The 23,768-nt window shown below is 44.7% G+C and overlaps 1 protein-coding gene and 1 long non-coding RNA gene across 2 annotated transcripts; one reads left to right on the top strand and one right to left on the bottom strand.

Moving 5' to 3' along the window:
* Positions 1-7,623: 7,623 nt before the first annotated feature.
* On the top strand, positions 7,624-18,610 carry LOC123456748. Its single transcript, XR_006634646.1, has 2 exons — positions 7,624-7,928; positions 18,333-18,610. It is a non-coding gene; the product is annotated as an uncharacterized LOC123456748 (long non-coding RNA).
* A 1,160-nt stretch (positions 18,611-19,770) lies between these two features.
* On the bottom strand, positions 19,771-23,337 carry Slc25a5 (solute carrier family 25 member 5). Its single transcript, XM_045141107.1, has 4 exons — positions 23,124-23,337; positions 21,651-22,137; positions 20,733-20,873; positions 19,771-20,181 (listed from the first exon to the last, which is right to left on the bottom strand). Exons 1-4 carry the CDS (start codon positions 23,232-23,234, stop codon positions 20,024-20,026), a joined length of 897 nt encoding a protein of 298 aa, XP_044997042.1. The 5' UTR covers positions 23,235-23,337; the 3' UTR covers positions 19,771-20,023.
* Positions 23,338-23,768: the final 431 nt, after the last annotated feature.

The following is a 23,768-nucleotide window of genomic DNA, read 5'->3' as shown; positions in this document are numbered from 1 at the left end:
TGGATTCCAGGCTGAAGGCTTTTAATCCGGGCCTGACTTTGTCTCACACATTCTCCTTCCTATCTACCTAATTCAGTGCTTCTACGAGAAGCATGGGGGTAAGAGCATTAAATGCACTAGATTTCATGTAGGCTAGGAAAACACCCAGTAGGATACTCTGGCTATCTGTGTTTTGTGGAAGAAGAAATCGAGCCTTAGATAAACAGCTAGGAAGTGGTGGTGACTAGCTTGGAAACCAGACTGTGGTTACAAGCCTGTAGCCACTGGCCTGTAAAGGCATTTTCTCACTGTTATACTACCTCCCATAAAGTTAATTTTAATATGATCTTAAGCCAACCTTATTTAGGAAGGGAAATATACTGCCAAAAAATTACTTATGATATCCTAAAGCTAAATATAAAAGGCTTTTTCTATTATCTCTTGGTATTTGGTATTTGGGCAGAGAGGAAAGAGCCCAGCTCTGTTGGGTCCAAGTCAGGACTCTAAAAGGATCTCCTAAAAGGCAAAGTTAAGCTTCCAAAATCAGCATGGAAATGAAAACCTTAGAGCAGGCCCTGGGCCTAAAAAAAGTTATCTCCTTCCAGTCAGTGTGGTGGTTAATGCCTATAATTTAGAGGCATAGAGGCAAAAGGATCACTGCAACCTCAAGGCCAGGCTGGTCTATATAGTGAGTTTTAGCCAGCCTTGGTTACAGAGTGAGAATCTGTTTCAAAACAAGCAAACAGTCATCTTTCGGTTTACTGCTCCTATAGAAGGGTGGGGGAAGATTGCATGTGTGTGTGTGGGGGGAGATTATAGGCCCTGGGATGGCATTTTGCCACTGATACCTGCGGTGATTATGTGTTAACCTCTGGGTCTCATTGGGTGATCTTGGAACTATAGATGCAAGTTGGTCCTCTGTATCTGTTAGTTCCACACCTATCTACTGTAGACTGAATTTTTTTTTTTTTTAGGTAGGGTTTCACTCTAGCCCAGCCTGATCTGGAATTCACTTTGTAGTCTCAGGGTGACTTCGAACTCACAGAAATCCTCCTACCTCTGCCTCCTGAGTGCTGGGACTAAAGGCATATGCTACCATGCCTGGTTCTAGATGAATGATCTTTTTTTAAAAAAATATTATTTATTTACTTGCAAGGAGAGAGAGAAAAAGGATGAACGGGTGTGTGAGGACCTCTAGCCATTGCAAATGAACTCCAGAAGAACCAATTTTTACACTGGCTTTATGTGGGTACTGGGGAATCAAACCTGGATCCTTAGGCTTTGTAGGCAAACACCTTAACTGCTAAGCCATCTCTCCAGCCCTTTTTTTTGTTGTTTTTTTTTTGTTTTTTGAGGTAGGGTCTCACTCTGGCTCAGGCTGACCTGGAATTCACTATGTAGTTTCAGGGTGGCCTCGAACTCTCGGCGATCCTCCTACCTCTGCCTCCCGAGTGCTGGGATTAAAGGCGTGCGCCACCACGCCCGGCTCTCCAGCCCATTTTTTAAAATCATATCTGAGGGCTGAGAAGTGGCACAGTTAGTAAAGCACTTATTGTGTCAGCATGGGGACCTGAGTTCCTGTCATTTCCCTAAAATAATACAGTTTAGTATTCATTTATTTTATATTAGTTGTCATAAGTAATCTAGAGATGATTCAAAATATATGGAAGAATGTATATATGTTACATGCAGAATACTGAGTCTTTTATTTTATGTAGTAGTACTAGAGCCTCACACATGCTACACAAGTATCCTATCATTCTGCCAAGCCCCAACATAAGGGACTTAAACATGCATGAATTTTAGTATTATTTTTTAAAACTATTTTTTTTATTTATTTGAAAGAGAGAGAGAGAGGGACAGATAGGGAGAAAGAAAGAATGGGTGCACCAGGGTCTCTAGCCACTGCAAAGGAACTCCAGATGCATGCATCATTTTGTGCATCTGGCTTTATGTGGGTATTGGGGAATCTAACATGGGCTCTTTGGCTTTGCCAGTGAGCACTGTAACTATTAAGCCATTTCTCCAGCCCTTTAAAATATTTTTAGTAACTTTATTTATTTATTTATTTTTATGACAGAAAGAATTGGCACACCAGGGCCTCCAGTCACTGGAACTGAACTCCAGATGCCACCTTGCATGTTTCACCTTGTGCATCTGGCTTACACGGGATTTGGGGATTTCAAATACAGGTCCTTAGGTTTTGCAGGCAAACATCTTAACAGCTAAGCTATCTCTTCAGCCCTATATATTTATTTGAGAGAGAGAAAAAGAGGGAGAGAGAGGATGCCCCAGGGCCTCCAAGCCACTGCAAAGGAACTCCAGACACAAGCACCACCTTGCGCATCTGGCTTACGTGGGGACTGGGAAATTGAACCTGGGCTCTTGGAGGATTCGCAGGCAGACACCTTAACTGCTAAGCCATCTCTCCAGCCCCTGTAGCCCTTTTTTTCTATAAAAATATTTAATTAATTAATTTATTTGAGAGAGAAAGAAACATAGAAAGAAAGAGAGAGAGAGGGAAAGAGAGAGAGAGAGAGGCTGATAGAGAGAAACAATGAATAATTTTAGTATTCTTGTTGGCAGACAGGTCCTAGAACCAATTCCCCCTTGGAAACTGTGGGACAACTATATAAGTTCAGGGCCTAGACCAAAGAAACTTCCAGATTGTCTTGTTCCATATTCCTATCTTCCTCCAGGGTAGTGAGCATTAGTGCTCATTGCTCCTAGCTTTCATGGATTTGCCTCGCTGTTCTGAAATGCTGAGGCTAGAAACGAAGGGACTATTCTAATAATCACTGTAGACACTTTTTCCTTTATGTCACTTTTCTGACTTCTTCCTACTGAGACAAGAAGTAATGCAGCCTCCTGTAGCGTGTCAGGCTGGTCCCATCAGTTACGCAGATTGGAACCAGCCCGGAAGTCACTTGCCAACTCAAACATCCTCTCTCTCCCTCTGCCTGAAATGTCTCCTCACTCTGCCCTCCCAACTCCTTCACTTTCAACCACTCTGGGCAACCGCCTCCTCACTTCCATTTGTATTTATTTATACATTTTTTTGTTCATTTTTTATTTATTTATTTGAGAGCGACAGACACAGAGAGAAAGACAGATAGAGGGAGAGAGAGAGAATGGGCGCGCCAGGGCTTCCAGCCTCTGCAAACGAACTCCAGACGCGTGCGCCCCCTTGTGCATCTGGCTAACGTGGGACCTGGGGAACCGAGCCTCGAACCGGGGTCCTTAGGCTTCACAGGCAAGCGCTTAACCGCTAAGCCATCTCTCCAGCCCTATTTATACATTTTCAACATGGCAGTATGTGGTGTGCACATGCTCATGTGTGGAGGTCAGAGGACAACCTCAGATGTCAGTCTTTGCCATCTACCTTGAGGCAAGGTCTCTGATCACCAGGCTAGATGGCCTGCAGTTTGGGGCAGTTCCCCTTTACCTACCTCCCATCTTGCTGTAGACATATTGGGATGGCAGACACATGCTAACTCGTCCAGCTTTGTGTGGGTTCTGGGGATCTGAACCCAGCTACTCACACTTGCATGGTATGCGCTCTATCTACCACGCTATCTCCCCGCCTCCTGACCTGCCATTTGTATCTTCCAATTGTTCTACTTTCAGTATATTCAGTGGAACCATATTGCTTTATTGTTCCTACCAACAATAGCAAGGATCTCTGCTATTGTTTCCTGTGTGTCAGCAAAGCACTTAATTGTGTTTTGTGATCTCATTTATGTATGAGTTCATTGAAACCCCACAACTACCCTGTGAGATAAGTCCTGGTATTATCCCCCCATCTTACCAATGAAAAACTGAGGCTCGGGTGTTTAAGCAACCTGGTGTTCTAGGCCAGAGAACAGAGAACTGAGATCTGAACCCAGGTTTCTGTGATCCCAGAGGCACTCTCTGAACCAATGTGGGGTTTCCTCTTCCCTTCCATTGGATTCTGCTCATTAAAGTGATCTTTGATTTCTTCTGGATTTCTACAGGGCCCATTCCTGGGTTCTGCTTGCAAGGGGTACTTGCCTGATTGAAAACTCCTGCTAGGGAAATGCAAACAGAGGGACAGCTGTGAGATTGGGGCTGGTAGAAGTGCCAAGGCTGAACGACCACCCAGTGTTATGGCCTTGTACTCCAGCAAGAGTCCTGTGGCATCCCAGCACAGTCACAGCTCAACCCACACACCTCTGTGATCACAGTTCCTGCTCATAGTTCCTACTTATGCAGGTAGATATGGAATACGTGGGGGAAGATTTCCTTCTAACAATACTGCATTGCCATTGAAACTGATCTTAGCCAGATACCACCTGCCCTCTTGTGGATGGTGCTTTCTTGACACTTTGAAAGCACAAGTAAATATGGGCAGCTTCAGAAATTCTGGAGCAAATACCATGGCTGAAATTTTCGCAGAGCTTAGATGTTGGCCATTCTAACCTTCACGGATCAGGCAACTCTGTGAGTGTCTTGGGTTCATTTACTCTGACAAGTTAGAGCTGGCACTCAGCCCTTCAGTAAGTAAACACAGTTGGCAGGTATTGCAGCTTTCTGAGCCCATACACAGGTTCCCTTTCTATTTTGCACTCGTCTCTTTTCAAAACTAACAGGTCCTGCTGATGCCCTGTTCACTGCTATGCCTTTCTTGCCAACCCCCACCACACAGCCTGGTCCAAACTCCATTACTGTTCCAACAGCCTCTTCCCTGGGTTTCCTTCTTTTCCATTTCAACCCATGACTCACACCATGTTCAGGTTTGCCATTTAACGTCCTACTTCTCATACCAAGTTCCCACTGCCTATAGGGAGAAAATGTTCAAAGATCTTACTAGCTGACTACCTATACCTACTGTGTGTCAACCACTCCAAAAAAATCTTCTCCAGTGAAAGGTGTGTGATCACAATGGCTATTAAGTGTTCTCAAAAATTGCAGTTGGGCTGGAGAGATAATTAGCGGTTTAGGCGTTTCCCTGAAAAGCCAAAGAACCCGGGTTCGATTCCCCAGGACCAACATTAGCCAGATGCACAAGGTGGCGCATGGTCGTTTGCAGTACCCAGAGGCCCTGGCACACCCATTCTCTCCCTCTCTCTCCCTCTTTCTCTATCAAATAAATAAATAAAAATAACATAATTTTTAAAAATTGTAGCATGTACTTGATACATATTATGTTAGTTAATCTTCAGATCAACTCTGTGAGGTGGGTAGTATTTCTGGGAAATGAAAACGAGTCTTAGAGATGTTAAGCAACTTGCTCAAGGTCAGTCAGGCAATAAAATGTAACTCAGGGCTTTCTGACTCCACAGTCCTTGCCTTTTATATAAACGGCTACAGTTACCCATTGGATCAGAGAATCTTTCTTTAGCCCTTTTTGTGTGGTGGTCACTAGTCTTTAAGCTAAGGGTACTGGGATGAACCCATTAGAAATCCCTCTGGTCTCCCCATCTTGGAATTTGTAATCTCATTGCAGGGGGTGGGGGTGGGGAGTGCTGGCCTTGTTTCAAGCATCTGTATCCTCCTCGTTTCTGTTGGTTTGCTTGCCTCAAATCTTGAAATCTGTGGGGAATATTTTTGTGTGCATGTTTGTATGTGGGGAGGTGCTTGTGTGTAGATGTGCATGAGCATTACATGCATGTGGAGGATAACCTCAGGCATCATCCTCAGAAATGCGCTTCACCTTTTGTGAGGCAGGGTCTCTCACTGATCTGGAACCCTCCACGTATGCTTGCCAGCGAACCCCAGGGAGCCTCCTGTTTCTGCCTTTTCAGCTCTGGGATTACAAACCCATGACACCACACCTGGTGGTTTTTATTGTTGTTGTTGTTTGTTTTTTTTTTCCCTCAATATGAGTTCTGAGGATGAGCTAAGGTCCTTATGCTTGCAAGGCAAGCACTTTACTAACTGAACTCTCCCTCCAGGCCAACTTGTGGGAAGTTTTTTTTTTTTTTTTTTTTTTTGAGGTAGGGTCTCACTCTTAGGCTTCACAGGCAAGCGCTAAACCATCTCTCCAGCCCTCCATGCCTTCTTGCCAAAATTCAAGCCAATTATCATGGCCCATCTCCAATCTTGTCTGTGTGTGGAATCCTTCCCTGACCTCCATTCAAAGTCACTGCTCCCTTCTCTGAATTCATTCAACACTTATCTTTATAACTCAAGTATCAGGACAAAGTCATGTGGTACATATTTGATGTGCTCCATCCTTAACTTTCATATCTGTAAATGGATTTTATCACCTTAACATGACCCATGAAACATTATTGAGTGCTTATTTCTGTATTTCAGCAGTGGAAAAAGGGCAAACCTGCCTGGCATGATAGTACATGCCTTTAATCCTAACACTCAGGAGGCTGAGGTAAGGAGTATTGCTGTGAGTTCTAGGCCAGCCTGAGACCCTAACTCGAAAAACAAAACAAAACAAAACAAAAAAAAAAGAAAAGAAAAGAAAAGAAAAAGGGCAATGGGCAAATCTTTTTTTTATTTTTTATTTTTTTTATTTTTGAGGTAGGGTCTCACTCTAGCCCAGGCTGACCTGGAATTCACTCTGTATTCTCAGGGTGGCCTTGAACTCACGGCAATCCTCCTACCTCTGCCTCGAGTGCTGGGATTAAAGGCGTGCGCCACCATGCCCGGCTTGGGCAAAACTTTTTAGAGCATCTTTCAGTTAACAAAGAGCTGCCATTGCTATTTTATCATATGTTGCCACAAAACATCTCTCTCATTTTGTCTTTTAATTTGAAAAATGTAATTTAAATAACTTCCTCTTAAGGAAAGTGAAATAGTGACAGGGTTTCTGCCAGAAATATAGAGGAGGAAAGTGAGGCTCAGAGAAGGGACATTGTGTGCCTAAAACCACACAGCTCATGAGGGATGTTTTTGTTTTTGACTCAGTTTCTTGCCGTCCCAATTTTCTCCCTGCTGCCTCGGGAGGGCGGGGGAAGAATTATGTTTAAGTGTGGCTCTGCGCCCAGGTGGGAGCTCGGCAAATGTTTCTTTATCAATCACGTGCCCTGCACACGGATTTGCTTTGCACAAAGACATTGTTCCCTTCTGAGGTGGACTATACTGACACCATCTGGTCAGGGCAGGCTCAAAGTGGTAACAGAGGCCAGCCAGGCATCCTTGTATGTCTTTTCTACGACCTTGAGGCTCTATGACATCGGGGACCCTGAGAGTCTTCTTTGAGACCACTACAAGTTGAGGCACGTCAAGCATGTGCTGGGCAAATACCATGTGACTGCTACTGTACGGGAGGTTGAATTACTAGGTAAGATACTGTAGAGGGGCCAAGACTTGTCGGATACATCCCACACACACTTAGCCGAGCAGCAGGCATACATCCAGGTTCTAAATTATGCATTGCTGATGATGTTTTGAGGGCTCAGGGGAGCAAGCATGTGTGGTTAGAATGCAGAGGGGAGGCTTTTTGGAGGAGTTGGGTCGGATTGTGATAGGTGGCAGGCAGCCAGCATCCAGAACAGGCAGCGGCGGCCCTCTGGCGCAGTGTCGGGAAGCGCGCCCTCTGCAGGCAGCTTCGAAAAGGGCGGCTAAAACCCCGCCGACTGGATGCGGAAGGGGCTGGCTCTCCCATGCCGCCGCAGTTGCGGCTGCGTCACTCTGCGCCTTTTACAGCTCTCCTCTTCTATTTCGTCTGGCCGGCATCGTGAGCTGCTGTCAGTTCCCATTAAGCTTCTAGCACTTACGTTTTCCATCCGGGGCGTTCCCAATCCTCCTATCTCCTTGTTGTCCTTGGTGCTAGGCGTGGCAGGCAGGTGGCGGCGTTTCCTTCTGCTACCCTCCATATTCCCAGCCAAGGAGTGTTTTACCCACCACTCTGACGACGATGGCATCCCTTACAAAGTTCCTCATTGAAAATCCTGGCACCTAAAGACACAGGCCTCCGAGAGAGCCCCGCGGCCTCTGAACAAAGTACTTAAGTTTGCACTAAACGCCTGGTAAGTCCTAACTCATTTAATCCCCACTACAGCCCTATGCAGGTGCCATTCTTGATTCCATTTCACGACTGAGCCAAAGGGAAGCACTGAGAGCTTAGTGTCTTGTCCATGGTCACACTGCTGGAAAGGGGGCAGAACCATGCAGTCATTGCAGAAGCCTCTCTTTAGGCTTCTGATGATGCTTCAGTCCCCAACCAGGCCCATACTCCGCAGCCTGAAGCTCTCCCCTTCCTAGTCATTTTGCAGACACTACACAATCGCGTGCTGTTTTCCGACTCTCAAAGTGGAGGTCCAGGAGGTAGCTGTTATATGTAACTTGCCAGTTACCTCAGTTTTCCCATCTATAAAATGGCGATCCTAGCACCTGCATTAAGAGTGCTAAGAGGATTAAATGAGTGAAGCCATAAACAATTAGAGGAGGACCTGGTCCATAGTAAAAGCTTAGGAAATGACAAGATTAGGTACTGTGAAAGGGGAAGGCATGTGAGAGGGAATAACAACAATAAAAAAAAATCTCACTGGCTTTTAAAGCAGGTCAAAGGGTCAGATATCCACTCTAGGTTTCTCATCGCTTTCCCTGGCTAGTCTTGTCTTAAGAGCCTGGCACCTTATGCCCAGGCCTGGGAGCATGCCTGGTCTAATCAGCACTAATCAGTCACATGGGTATGCAGTTGGTACAGCTCTAATGGCAGTGTCCTCAGGTGCCCCAATAACATGACTGCTCTTCTCCCCTTGGAGTGGCCTGAGTCATTTTGTGCGACAGCCAGTGTTCATTACTGCCACCATCATACCAGATGTCCATCAAGTACTATGTGGAGGGTGCTGTGTTAAAAGCTCATGATGAACTGGCCAGGATATGTTCAGAGGCTGGTAGATGCACATGATGTGGAGTTCTCTGTGGTCTTCACAAGTGTAGGGAGGGGATTATCCTACACTCCTGGCTCTCGGGTTCTTTAGCTTGGACAATATAACAGCAGTATAGAAACCATGTCATTTCCCAACACCTGCTATATATTCAGTTCCTCCCTCTAAGCACTCTGGTTAAAGACAATATAGTCAGAGTGGCTTAAAATGTTATGCAGATGCAGAATTGTACTAGGTATCAAGGGGCTGGGTCCAGACAAAATTCCTTCATTCATTTCTTTCTCCAATCACTGTCACATATCCACTATGTGTTAGGTTCTATGTTTTGTATTAAGAATGTAAAGAGGAGCACGACATAGCCCCTAATGGAGACAGACAAGTAAACACAGTCACCATACCATGCAATAACCATTATAATTTATTTATTGAACAAATATTTCATTTTCAGTTTAACTGATTTGTGTATATGTGTGTGTGCATGCATACATATGTGTGTGCATGCATACCAGGGTCTTTGCTATGGTTTTACATAGGTGCTGGGGAATTGGACTGGGGCCAGTAGGCTTTGCAAGTAAGCAACTTTAACTATTTAGCTATCTTCCCAGCCCCTGCACAAATATTTCTTGAATGTCTATTATGTGCCAAGTACTGTCCTACGCACTGGAGATACAATCATGAATGAAACAGACAAAATGCCTGCCCTCATGGAGCTGACATACAGTGTGTTGGAAGTCCAAAGGGGAGAGAGAGATAGAGAGAGAGGAATAGGTACTAGGTACTGCCTGGGAGAGTGTGGGAAGGCTATGGAGGAGGTGTGGTCTGAGCTGGATCTTGAAGTACTGTGCTCTGGCAGCCTGTGAAGGGCAGGTTGGGGAAGGAAGGATACATTAGAGAAAAATCAATCCTGCAGCGAGGTTTGGATGGATGAGAATGAATGATGGATCCAGGAATGGCAAATGAGACTGCGAGCATCTGCATAGGTTTCAAGAGAATTCAAGGGGTTGCTACTGTCTCTCCATAGGCGGTTTAACCAGAGAAAACAGCCAAAAGCCCAAGCCTCGGCATTTTTCTGAGGGCCATTCTTGCTATAGGTGAAGGGTGCTCAATGTTACTGGCTCATGGTTGTGCTAGTCAGTTGGGGCCTTACCCAATGATCTAATCATGCCAGCCTCAGGATTGTAACTTCACAGTGCTCAGCATTCCCTGACATGAGCTCTGATTGCAAAGGAAGGCTTGTCCTGGAAAAGCTAAAGAAACTTAAAAAAAAAAACAACACAAAATTTAAATAAAGAACTCTAAGGCCGAAGTTTTTTTTTTTTTTTTTTTTTTTCAAGGTAGGGTATCCCTTGCTCTAGCCCAGGCTGACCTGGAATTTACTATGTAGTCTCAGAGCGGCCTCAAACTCATGATGATCCTCCTACCTCTGTCTCTCCTGAATGCTGGGATTAAAGGCCACCACACCTGGCTTTTTCTTTTCTTTTTTTTTTTTTTTAAGGCTGAAGTATTTTGTATAACAGTAATCCCTAAACTGGCTAAAATCATCCATACTGTAAGAAGAAATTCTGCACATGATACTTTTGTGACAATTTCTTTGTTAATGTTATTTAGTTTTGAATTTTTATTTTAGAGAAAGAGGGAAAGAGAATTGGCACACCAGGGCTTCAGCCACTGCAATCAAACTCCAGATGTTTGCACCACCTAGTGGGCATGTGCAACCTTGTGCTTGCCTCACCTTCATGCGTCTGGCTTAGGTGGGATCTGGAGAATCAAATATGGGTCCTTAGGCTTTGCAAGCAAGTGCCTTAACTGCTAAGCCATCTCTCCAGCCCTGTGACAACAATTTCTACTTGGTATTTGTCAAATGGATTTTCTTGGTTGATCCTAAAACTGGCTGGTTTTAATTTTCAATTTTATTTTCACAAATTCTCACTATGTAGAGCAGGTTGGCCTTGAACTGGAAATTCTCTTAACTCTGTCTCCTAAGTGCTACGGTTACACGTATGCATCACTTTGCCTGGCTGGTTCATATTTCAATACATTTTATGACCCATTATGGATAAATTACCTACTTCTCAGGGTTAATCCATGTGAAGTACTTGATACAACATGTGGCATAGAAAAGGTTAAAACAGTGAGTTATGATTCTGAGTGTGTAGCTTCAGAACAGTCCCTGGGACCTAGCAATATTGGTTATTTCATCAACAGAAGCTGCTTTCATTGAATTCAATCAAGCTAGCTCTAGAAACCATTTCTGTAAGAAACCAGATGGATGTGCTGGCATATGCTTGCAGAACTTTGGAGGCTGAGGCAAGAGGATCACAAGGATTGAAGTTCCATTCCAAGCTAGCCTAAGCTACAAAGTGAGACCCTGTAGCAATCAGACAATCAATTAATGAAAATCACCTCTTTGCTATAAAACAACATGAATATTGCAACTCAAACAAAAAACTTAGTTTACAATTTTCCTGATGAGAAAAAAAAAAGTGAGGCACTGACCAGTGATGGCTTGTGATGTGACTCAAGATAGAGACATAGGGAAGTGAATGAGATATGTATTTATTTATTTATTTATTTATTTGAGAGCGACAGACACAGAGAAAAAGACAGAGGGAGAGAGAGAATGGGCACGCCAGGGCTTCCGGCCTCTGCAAACGAACTCCAGATGCGTGCGCCCCCTTGTGCATCTGGCTAACGTGGGACCTGGAGAACCGAGCCTCGAACCGGGGTCCTTAGGCTTCACAGGCAAGCGCTTAACCGCTAAGCCGTCTCTCCAGCCCAGATTTTTTTAAAAAATTTTTTAGTTATTTATTTGAGAGCGACAGACACAGAGAGAAAGACAGATAGAGAGAGAGAATGGGCGCGCCAGGGCTTCCAGCCACTGCAAACGAACTTCAGACGCGTGCGCCCCCCTGTGCATCTGGCCAACGTGGGACCTGGGGAACCGAGCCTCGAACCGGGGTCCTTAGGCTTCACAGGCAAGCGCTTAACCGCTAAGCCATCTCTCCAGCCCCAGATTTTTTTTATACTAATTGGCAAACAGGATACTTTTACCCAGAAGCCAAAATGCTTTTACCCTCTGATTTTATTTCTGAAATGAAGCCGCTTCAAAGAGCATGAGTGCTTTTGTGTGTGCGTGCATGTGTGCGTGTGTGTGCGTGTGCATGTGTGTGTGTGTGTGTGGTGTATGCTGGGGAGTGAACCTTGGCCTTGTGCATGTGTAATATGAGGGACGCAAAACATTCTACCAAGGAGCTACATCCCCAGCCACACGCCTCCCCCCCACCACAAGGCTCAATTTTTATAATGAATAGACTCCTGAAACCTGAGCTTACTTGCAAATGTGAAAGGAGATCTTTTGACTTGAAACATCTCAGTAGGATGTCTCTTCCTGGGAGCTTCTTTCCCTGGGGAGTGAAGTCACATGGTTGGGCAATCTGGCTGGGGGTCATGGATTCCTTGAAATACTGCAAGAATAAACATAGCTATGAGAACGCTGGTGATCGCACAGGGGTGGCTGGCTGAGCAGCGCAGGTTGTTTGTGAGGCAGGCCAGCTACAGTTTTGGCCTTTGCTCCCTTTCATAATCAGTGTTGTAAAAATAAGGGCTATGATTTAGTGTTCAGGATTGCCATGAAAACCACATATTCCTTTGCAGTTCACTCCAAGAGTCTCATTTTCTTCCTTCCTTTCTTCTTTTTTTTTTTTTTTCTTTTTGGTTTTTCGAGGTAAGATTTCACTTTAACCAGGCTGAACTGGAATTCACTATACAGTCTCAGGCTGGCCTCGAGCTCACAGCATTCCGCCTACCTCTGCCTCCCCAGTGCTGGGATTAAAGATGTGCACTACCATGACCAGCTATTTTATTTTTATTTATTTATTTTTTATTAACAACTTCCAGGATTATAATCAATACCCCATGGTAATGCCCTCCCTCCCCCCACTTTCCCCTTTGAAACTCCATTCTCCATCATATTCCCTTCCCATCTCAATCAGTCTCTCTTTTATTTTGATGTCATCATCTTTTCCTCCTATTATGATGGCCTTGTGTAGGTAGTGTCAGGCACTGTGAGGTCATGGATATCCAGGCCATTTTGTGTAACCAGCTATGATAAAAAATATTCTTAAACTAGGCGTGGTGTCGCACGCCTTTAATCCTAGCACTCGGGAGGCAGAGGTAGGAGGATCGCTGTGAGTTTGAGGCCACTCTGAGACTCCTTAGTGAATTCCAGGTCAGCCTGGGCTACAGTGAGACCATACTGTGTGTGTGTGTGTGTATTCTTATTTATTTATTTGAGAGAGAGTGAGAGAGAAAGAGGCAGAAAGAAAGAGCGAGACAGTGGATGCACCATGGCCTCTAGCCACTGCAAACAAACTCCAGATGCATGAACCACCTTGGGAATTTGGCTTTCTTTTTTCTTTTTTGAGGTAGGGTCTCACTCTAGCCCAGGCTGACCTGGAATTCACTCTGTATTCTTCAGGTGGCCTCGAACTCATGGCGATCCTCCTACCTCTGCCTCCCGAGTGCTGGGATTAAAGGCGTGCGCCACCACACCCGGCTGGGAATTTGGCTTTAAGTGGCCGTTCAACCATCATTTACTTTCAATACAACCTTTTCCTTTAAAAATATTTTATTTAATTTTTTGCAAGGAGAGAGAGAGAGCAAGCGAGAATGAGAGAAAGGGGAGAATGGGTGTGTCAGAGCTTCTTTCTACTGCAAACCAACTCTAGATACATGTGCCACTTTGTGCATCTGGCTTCATTCACATGGGTACTGGGGGAATCAAACTCAGGCTGTCAGGTTTTTGCAAGCAAGTTCCTTTAACCACTGAGCAATCTTTCCAACCCTCCCTTTTTTTCTGTTTTTGATTTTTTGAGGGAGGGTCTCACTCTAGCCCAGGATGATCTAGAGAATTCACTATGTAATCTCAGGGTGGCCTTAAACTCAAGGTGATTCTCCTACTTCTGCCTCCAAAGTGCTGGGATTAAATGTGTGCGCCACCATACCCGGCTCCAGCCCCCTTTTTTTTGAGGTAGGGTCTCACTGTAGCTCAGGCTGATCTGGAACTCACTCTGTAGTCTCAGACTGGCTTTGAACTCATAACAATCCTCCTACCTCTGCCTTCCACATGTTGGAATTAAAGGCATGTGCCACCATACCCAGCTACAATCTTTTGCTTTTTTCTATGTGTGTACTGTGTGTGTTTGATTTACTTTCTATTAAATTCATGTGTCATTTTGTTGAGACTGTTAAAAAATGTTCAGCTCAGGCTGAGGATATAGCTCAATAGCAGATTTCTTGCTATTATGCATAAGGCCCTAAGTATAACCCCTAGTACTGCCAAAAACAGGGCAGATCAAGGACAAATCCATTATACCAGTCTCCCATCAATAAAATGAAAATAAAAGAATTTGACAAAGCAATTAACAGTCATAACAACACCAAAGTTGTATAAAGGCTAGGGAATGTAGCCCAGTGCTAAAGTAAGTACTTAACATAAATGAGGGTTTGGTTTCTGATCCTCAGAACTTGTAAAACAAAGAAAGAGAAGGAGAGAGAGAGAGAGAGAAAGAGAGAGAGAGAGAAAATATATGAACAACCATAAAAAAAATAACAACAAAAATAAAACAACAAAAAGTTGTTTAAAGCAGGCACCCAGGCTGGAGAGATGGTTTAGTTGTTAAGGCACTTGCCTGCAAAGCCAAAGGTCCCAGGTTTGATTCCCCAGGACCCATGTAAGCCAGATGCACAAGGGGGCGCACACTTCTGGAGTTCATTTGCAGTGGCCAAAGGCCCTGCAAATGTTTCCATTTTCTCTCTCTATCTGCCTATTTTTTTCTCTCTCTCTTAAACAAATAAAAATAAAATATTTTAAAAAACCAGACACCCAACATTGTTCAAAGAACATTACACATATTCATCTCTTTCTGCCACATGATTTCTCTAACATTGGTTCTGTTGTCATATTCATAGTTGAGATGGGGAAACTGAGGCACAAAGCAGTTTCAGTAAAAGTTGACTATGAAATGAAACAATTTCTTGGAAGTTAGACTTCTTGCCCAAAAGTTTGTTATGAGTCTTGAGCGGGAAGCTGAGGAGTTGGTAGGCTCCACGCAGAGAGATCAGCTGATAAGGAAGTCCTAAGCCTTAGCCTGCCTCCACCCTCCTGTAACCGAGCTGGCTCCGAACTCTATTGACTCCAGGTCCACAGCAGGCATGGATCCAGGATTTGTGGAAGTATCCGCTTATAGAATTTGACATTTTCTTAAAAAAAAAAAATCTTTTGAAAATTTTACCAGACTGTCTGAGCAAATGAATGCATTGCAAGGCCCCTCCAAAGGATTTCAAGGGGCCCTTGCAAGGGGTGGCTGTGAGGGGAGATATGCTTTGTGTCATAGCACATCAGCCTCTGCTCCACATCCCTTCTCCTCAGTCGGCCCTTAGCACTCAGAGCAGTTTTCCTTTTCACTCACAAACATGAGGCCCTCACAAGTTGATCTCTCACCAGCTATTTAGCCGACTCTGCTTTGCTTATGTCTTTGCAGCCACAAGCATGTCCGTTCAGGGAGTGGAAACATTAGAGGCAGTGAAATGTCGCTAATGTGATTAGATTGGGCATATTCTCTTAAATCTCAGTACTAAATTTCTTCCCTGGTTTGAAAAAGTTGCCCAAGGAAATACCTCCCCCTCCTGTGGATGTAGGACCATAGGACCCGCTTGCACCGCCCCCTCCATTGGCAACCACCGGAAAGCCATGGATTAATAGACTCCTTTAATTCAACCCAGTTTTCTCTCCGAAGAGGGTCCTGTGAAAGCAACCACCCAATCTGTCACTTGCACAGTGTTTATATTTGTTGCTGGGATACCAAAGGCTCTTTTGAGCCTTTGGTTAAGAAGAGCACCATGCCTCTGACCTTGTTCACCTGAACATACAGCAAATAATGGCCAAAAATGATAGGAAAGCTCCTCAAAACATGTGGAGCGGAACACAACGCATTTTGTTTGCATCCCCAAATTATAGCATCCAATATTTGTTGTTCAAATCAATCTCAACCTGCACACAGAAGTGCACATTACACATAATAAATAAGATGAGGCTTTGAAAAGACAGATGTTAATTATTTTGAGGTAAATCAGATCACCTTTGACCTAAAACCCCAAGCTGTAATTTTGTTGCTCAGCTTCATGGTCTTGACATTAATGTAAATCTTTACATTTGTAATTTTACTTGCCAACGTCAACCCACCTACACAGTCTGTAAATGACGGCTGTGAGTCAGAGACTATTCAGTTACGATTCTGTTAGGTATTTTAAAATGTTCTCAGGTAGGATTAAATCACCTACTCCTGGTCCTTTCATTGATTGTGCCTTATGGAAAAAATGATGGAGCTGGAGGATGTTGAAACTGGAAGGGACTTTAGAGTTTGCCTTCTCTCCAAATTCTTCCTTTTGTGAATGAGAAACTATGACTCTGCTGTTTGAAGCAACTTGCCCTCGGGTCACTCAGCCAACCTCATAGGAAAGTCCTGGCTTAGGGCATGGATAAAGGTCCACATTTAGAAATCTTTGCTAGCCCTTCCCTGCCCTCCTGCCTCCCACAGCATCTGTGAACCCTAGCCCCAGTCTCAGCTTTCAGGCACTCTTCTCAAAGAATCATGCCATTTTGAATTCAACTGGTGAGACTATGAATCTGATCAATCAACTATTGTTATGACAATAAGTATTAATTTGGAGGATGTGGCTAAACAATCAAGTGCTAATAATGATGACTTTTGAGAAGGGGGCTGAGGATGGAAGAGGCAGGTAGATGTTTTATATCTGGCACGCTGTCTCTCTCTTTTTTTACTATTTGCCTTTGATGACCACATACAGATATTAGCTATGTTAAAAACCTAAAAAGATAATTAGAAATACTAAGCCCACAAACTTCAAAAGCTAAATAAAATGTACTCCAGTAACACCGTTGCTTGAAAATCCACTGAAGTACTTGGGAAAAAAAAAAAGTGCTTTTTTTTTTTTTTCTCCCAAAGTATCTGCAACAGCAGAGGATATTGAATGGTTTTCCCCAGGAGTCTGGGGGCAGTGCCAGAAATGGTCCTTGTTTACAAGAACTCACTTTGCAGTTTGTATTTTTAAAATGACTTCAAATTAATAGACCCCCTAGCACATCTGCAGATCTTTGAATTCACACACACACAAAAATATCTTAAATGACTTACCCTTCAAGAAAACTGCCCCTTTGGGAAGACACCCCTCGTTCCGTTCTCCGGCAGTCCGGAGCACCAGCCACACACCGCCTCCAGTGACTGAGTGGAGAGGCCCCCTGGAATAGGGAGCGCGGCTGTGCACAAGCTGACCTGTATTCTGGCTCTCTCACCTGAAATCAGGCTCCACGGATCCTGTTATGCATTGAATAGTAACAAAACAACAGCATAAATTAGGGTGTTGCTAAGATTGTGTACCATCAACGTTTGCATGAGCATAATGGACATAATGAATTCTATAGCACTATCCTGCACAGCTTGGAGAGATTAAAATCACTTTGTCTTTAAATTAAATTTCAAAAATCATTGAAAAACAAGAATAGCAAGAACAACAACAACAACGGAAACCCCCCACCTCATCTGTGTCAGCCACCCAATGACAGGAGGCACCACTTCTTGCTTTCTGATCATTAATACTCAGTCCTATGTTTATTTTAATAGCTGCCAGCTCAGTGAGTACACATCTATTGTAATAACCATAAAGGGGGCTTGGGTCCTCTTGTATTGTGTATGCAACCCTAAGTGGAGAGCCTCTTATTCCCTTTCAGAAACAAAATACGTAACTCAAAGACCCGAGCTGAAGTTTATATCCATTCTATGCAATATGCTATGTACAGGTTGAGTGGGCTTGAATTCATTCATAAGTATTGCTCCATTTTGGCAAATCTTGGTTCAACAAAAATAGGTGAATCACGACACACACACACACACACACACACACACACACGCACACACACACACACACACAAAACCTAAACCCTTCACAACAGAGTGTTTATTAGATGTCACACATCATACCTAGTGCTCTTCATAAAAGGCTGTGTCTATCTTGAGCCTCACTCATAACACCTCTAAGAAATATGGTTAGCGTCATGATATTGCCATTTCACCAATGAGGTAACTGGGAAATTAAGTGACTTGCCCGAGGTAATCCTGGTAGGTTGAGCAGCAGAACCAGTATTAAAATCCAGGTACTTCTGATTCTAGAGCCCCTGAAACCTGAACTGCCTTCTAATTATCCTAGTTACCATTTGTGGAGTGCTGATTACATACGTTCTATGGCAGCCGGTTTGCATAAATCATCTAACCTTTGCAACAACCCTCTGAGGCAGATATTATTATCCTCATCTATGGATAGGGAAAAGTGAAGCTCAGAGAAATTAAACTTGTCTAAGCACAATTAGGTGGTAGAATCTAGTCTTTCAGTCCAGGCTTCTGTGATAAAATAGCAGAAGTTTTTTTTTTTTTTTTTTTTAATTTTCCTTCCCCTTTTCTCCAGGAACCTATTCAGATGGTGTTCTTTGTCTCCTACTTGCCTGAACCAAGAGAAGAACCATCCAAGGCAAATGACAATTGCAGCAAAGCAACACACACTCAGGAGAGAATGCTGTGCTGCCTCTTCCTCAGTCAGTACAGAACACTGAACAACTAAACTATACTATGACTCAGGTGCTTGGCCAGGTGGCACACAGCAAAGGCCATAGTATCTTCCAGTCATCATTTATACCTGCCATTATTTGTCTGTGAACAGCCCTTAATAAATGCCAGCATGTGGGATGTGTTGAAAAATGTTTTATCCATGTAGGTGATCAACTATCTTACTTTCTATAAATGTTTTGACCTGATAGACAGGGCACTCTATTCTTTATACAAATCTCATGTTACCAGCAAAATCCACTGGATTTCTGAGCCCTAATCAAGAGCTTCAGAAACTACAAACACTCTTCGGTGGACCCCAAATAAAGGCTTATCCAATAGAAACATGAATGTTCATTGATAGGGCTTGTGAACAGGCTAGGCTGTTACGATGTAGGTGGTTTCTCCTTTGTAAAGTGAATTCTGAGGTCATGGCTGTCATCCAGCGTTCTCCATAATATTTAACAGCACTGCAATCTCAGCACGTTACTGTGCCAAGCCTAATCCTGTTTTGAATGAGATTAAAAATGGCTGGAGCCAGATGAGGAAGGTAATTGGAGAGAAACTAACAAGTATGATTACCTTATATTTTTAAGAAAGCATATTAAGGCTGGAGAGATGGCTTAGCGGTTAAGTACTTGCCTGTGAAGCCTAAAGAACCCCGGTTCAAGGCTCGACTCCCTAGGACCCACGTTAGCCATTTGCACAAGGGGCCCGCACACGTCTGGAGTTTGTTTGCAGTGGCTGCAGCCCTTGGAGTGCCCGCCCATTCTCTATATCTGCCTTTCTCTGTCACTCTCAAATAAAAGTATATTAAAGTGAGGTGGTCTTACAAACATCCATTTGAAAGTGAACAAGTTAGCTTATCATTCTTGTTTACTAACCACAGAACTAGGACAAGCAGGTACATGAGTTTTGGGAGAAAGCTCATGCAGCCAATGGACTAATATGATGATGGCTTGGTAGTTAAAGGTGCTTATTTACAAAGCCTATTGACTCCTGGGTTTGATTCCCCAGCACCCACGTAAAGCCAGATGTGCTTGGCAAGTGACCTTGGTACTCCTACACATTTTTTTTTTTTTTTTTTGGTTATTCGAGGTAAGGTCTTGCTCTAGACCAGGCTGACCTGGAATTCATTATGTAGTCTCAGGGTGGCTTCGAACTCATGGTGATCCTCCTACCTCAGCCTCTTAAGTGCTGAGATTAAAGGTATGTGCCAAAACACCCAGCATAATTCTTCCAAAAAATGTAGTGCTTAACCAAGTATAAAGCATTTTATATGAAACACACGGCAAACGAAATTGTTTTTAGATAATTTTATTTCTTCAAATTTTTGTCAGGAGTGACTGAAATAAAAAATATAATTGAGTCCCATCTTTATTGTCATCATGGAAATGGCTTTAGGAGAAAGCTGGTCAGATGAAGATTATTGCTTCCCACTTTCAACAGGTAAATAGTTGCCATTGATAGACAGCCCAGATAATCTGTCCAGAATGCTCAAGATGTTATATAATACAACATGCCTGTTCACAAGAGGAACATCTAGGAAAATAATTATGTGAACTTCTTGATTTCATCATACAAGACAAGCACAAAAGCACCACCCATGCCTCTGAGAACATTGGACCATGCACCCTTGAAAAAAGCTTTGCCCCCTTCATCACGAGCAATCTTCCTCCAGCAGTCAACTGTGCCGGTGTACATGATATCACCTGCAAAGAATTAAGACATGAAGTTGGTGACCGAAGGCCAATGAAAGCCCCCAAACTTGCAACACTCAACAGCCCCTTTAAGAATTTCAATTTTATTTAATTTTTGCTATGCCAAGTGAGGATGGAACCCTAGGCCTCATGCACACTACAGAAGTGTTCCACTACTGAGCTAACCCCACCATCTAATACCTGTTTTAAACCCAACATTTACACATTAGAACAGGTAGTACTGAGTATTAATGCCATGATTATAAAACAGGGATATGAAGCATACTCAGTAGTCTTAACCTCTTAATACATTTAAGCACTCTCATTCATAGGCATTTAAAAGATCTGCTTGTTCACAGACAGCTATGCAGCAAAAACAGATACTATCTACCCCATCCCTCCAACTGCCAACTTTTTATTCTTTTTGGTACTGGGGCCTCAAGTATGACAGGCTCAATTCCCATCCACAGACTGCAGTGTTTAAAGGCAAGCACCACTAGTTTGTGGCCACAGCTACTTGTGCCATAGCCAGGACTTTTATCTTCTGCTCAAGGGGAACTTACTTCCTTTGCGTCCAGACTGCATCATCATGCGCCTGCGAACAGTGTCAAAGGGATAGGAAGTCAATCCAGCAACGGCAGTGACAGACTGTGCAATCATCCAGCTGATGAAGATGTGAGTATTCTTGGGATCGGGAAGCATTCCTAAGAATAGGAAAGAGATATTTTGTTTCAAAAAAGTAGAGTTTTATTAACCTATTTTCCACACCTGCCAAACATTTCATCTTTCATCAGTTTGTATTAGTAGAGCCTGGCTTCTTTTAGCAATTTAAAAAACAAACGCCGAAACAACCATCTGGCTGCTGTAATGTTAGACTGGCAAATTTTTTAAGTCGTTTCCTAAGAACACAGCTTCAGAGCCAAGTGTGGTAGTACAAGCCTGTAATCCCAACACTTCAGAAGCGGAGGCAGAAAGATCTTGAGTTGGAGACCTGTCTAGGCTTAATAGAAACCCTACTCAAAAGAAAAAAAAAAAAACAGGACTAAGGATAGAGGTACAGCGCTTGCCTAACATGCATGAGGCCCCAGGCTCAATCCCTAGCATTTAAAAAAAAAAAAAAAAAAAGTAAAGGGCTGGAGAAATGGCTTAGCTGTTAAGGCATTTGCCTGCAAAGCCAAAGGATCCCGGTTCGTCTCTCCAGGACCTATGTAAGCCAGATGCACAAGGCAGTCCATGCATCTGGAGTTCATTTGCAGTGGCTGGAGGCCCTGGCATGCCCATTCTCTCTCAAATTTTAAAAAATTAAAACAGGAGCTGGAGCCAGGCGTGGTGCCACACACCTTTAATCCCAGTGCTAGGGAGGCCAAAGTAGGAGGATCACTGGGAGTTCCAGGTCAGCCTGAGACCCTACCTCAAAAAACAAATAAAAATAAATCCCCTCAAAAGTAACCCCCCAACTCAAAAGCACATTTCATACTTACCCTTTGCAGTGTCATAGATACCAAAGTAGGCAGCTCGGTAGATGATAATACCCTGCACAGACACATTAAAGCCTTGGTACAGGCCCCTAAGCCCATCAGATTTGTAGATCTTAGCCAGGCAGTCACCAAGGCCTTTGAATTCCCTTTCAGCTCCGGCTTTGCCCACATCAGCTGCTAGACGGGTACGGGCAAAATCAAGAGGGTACACAAAACACAAGGATGTGGCCCCAGCGGCGCCACCTGATGCCAGGTTTCCTGCAAAGTAGCGCCAAAACTGGGTTCTCTTGTCCACACCACCCAGGAAGATCTGCTTGTATTTATCTTTGAAGGCAAAGTTGAGAGCCTGAGTGGGAAAGTATCTGATGACATTGGCCAGGTTACCACGCCAGAAGGAGAGGATTCCCTGCTCCTTGGGGATACGAACCACACAGTCTACAATGCCCTTGTACTGCTTATCTGCTGTGATTTGCTTGCTGGCATGCTGCACCTGATGGACAGGAAGGCCACAGGGACAGTTATTACCACCGAGAAGGGAAAAATCATACAGATATCACATCATCATCAACCTCCAAATCTAGTCTTTTGTATCACATGGGCTGGACCCTCCTAACTGCTGACACTTTCACAGACGAAAGAGATGTTCTACACCATCAGAGGCATTAAGCCTCCACCCATTTGGGTGGGGAGGACCCCAAGTGGACCCGTGACTTTTAGACCTGAAGAAAGGTCATTCTCTGTCTCAGGTTCAGTGGTGTTTGGGCGAGTCCTACATAGGGCACGGTCACCTTGGTGACGATGGTTTATGTCTCAGGTCTCGTGAACTGCTTCCTACTCGCTCCACCCCCACTCCCGCCCTAGCAGTGAGTGACTGGTGTGCCGCAACCCACGGTCGCCCCCGAGCGCCCTCTAGGGGCGGAGCGGGCGAGAGCGCGGCAGGGAGGAAGGCAAGAGGCTGCAGCTGTGGCGGCTGCGCGGGGGCGGACGTACTCCGCACATGCGCTTCCCGGCACCGGCTTCCGGCCGGCGAGGTTTGAGCGTGTCCGCCGGTTGGGCGGCTGTGAGAGCCGGCCGCGTGGTCGCCTCAAAGGTTTTTATGTCCTTGCCATGACCTTGAGGTTTGTGATAAGGCCAGGTGTTCCTTTCACCAGCGCTAGCTTTCAGGCTTTGCCCTTGACCTCAAGGCCCAAGAAGGCAGTCTCTCGGAGCTGCCCCATCCGAATCTGCTGCCTTGGAGATGCCGCACCCCTAAGCCCCCTCACTTCCCTGTCCCCGAGCTCTTGTCTCCTAGACTTTAATTTCAGGTCACTAAAGGCACCTCGGTCAAATTTTCCTTTAGATCCGGCTCTGGGGCCATGCCCGCCCTCACCTTGCTGCAAGTCGGAAGACTGGGCCCCGCTCTACGCCTAAGGAGACCCACTTTCTGTGCGGGGTCCCCCCCACTTCCTGCCTGGGCCCCTTGATCCCAGGACTCACCTGCAGCAGCAGCTTGACCCGTTCGATGGGCGCTACCGCCGTCTTGGAGATGGCCGCGGCCACCCCACCTGCCAAGAAGTCCTTGGCGAAGGACACAGCGGCATCTGTCATGTTGAAAGAAAAAAAAGAGGCAAGCGAGTGCGGGGAAGCAGCGCGACCAGGCTGAGAACCGGCTTTGACTCCGGGACTCTAGGGCGGAGCAAAGCAAATGGCCGATTTATATACCGGCAGCTGGCGTTGAGCTGCCGGCGTAAGGGGCGGGAGGAGGCGGGCGCCTAGCTCTGGCGCGCAGAGTTGCGGAGCCGCTGAGTGGTTCAGTGTACTGGGGAGGATCCTAGAAAGTCGGACGAGGAGCTGCCCTCGTTGGCTTGCCCATCCCACAGCTCCAGATCAGGCGAGAGGAAGGGGGGGGGGGTTGCCACAGTCCATAGCTGGAATCTGGGCTCTGGACCCTAAGAGGGGTCTGGAAGTTACAGATTGCCTGGAGGAAACCTCTCAGAGCAGGACCAGGCCTAGGGTGAGGACGCCGAAAACAAACAAAACCTACAAAACTTCAGTAATCACAATCAATAATATTTAATGCGGTATTTAAAGGATTTCGTTTAGGCACACTAGGGTCTGTAGGTCCGTAGGCTGGTTGCATGT

This window comes from Jaculus jaculus, chromosome X (genome assembly GCF_020740685.1).
Source record: "Jaculus jaculus isolate mJacJac1 chromosome X, mJacJac1.mat.Y.cur, whole genome shotgun sequence".
Classification (NCBI taxonomy): Eukaryota; Metazoa; Chordata; class Mammalia; order Rodentia; family Dipodidae; genus Jaculus; species Jaculus jaculus.
This window is presented reverse-complemented; position numbering and strand designations above follow the sequence as displayed.

What these genes read in the sequence shown, in the direction of transcription:
- Slc25a5 (XM_045141107.1), bottom strand. Translation starts at nt 23,234, where the DNA reads ATGACAGATGCCGCTGTGTCCTTCGCCAAGGACTTCTTGGCAGGTGGG. An exon ending in GGGTCAAGCTGCTGCTGCAG is followed by an intron (nt 22,138 to 23,123) that starts GTGAGTCCTGGG and finishes CCTGTCCATCAG; the next exon opens with GTGCAGCATGCCAGCAAGCA. An exon ending in TATCTATGACACTGCAAAGG is followed by an intron (nt 20,874 to 21,650) that starts GTAAGTATGAAA and finishes TCCTATTCTTAG; the next exon opens with GAATGCTTCCCGATCCCAAG.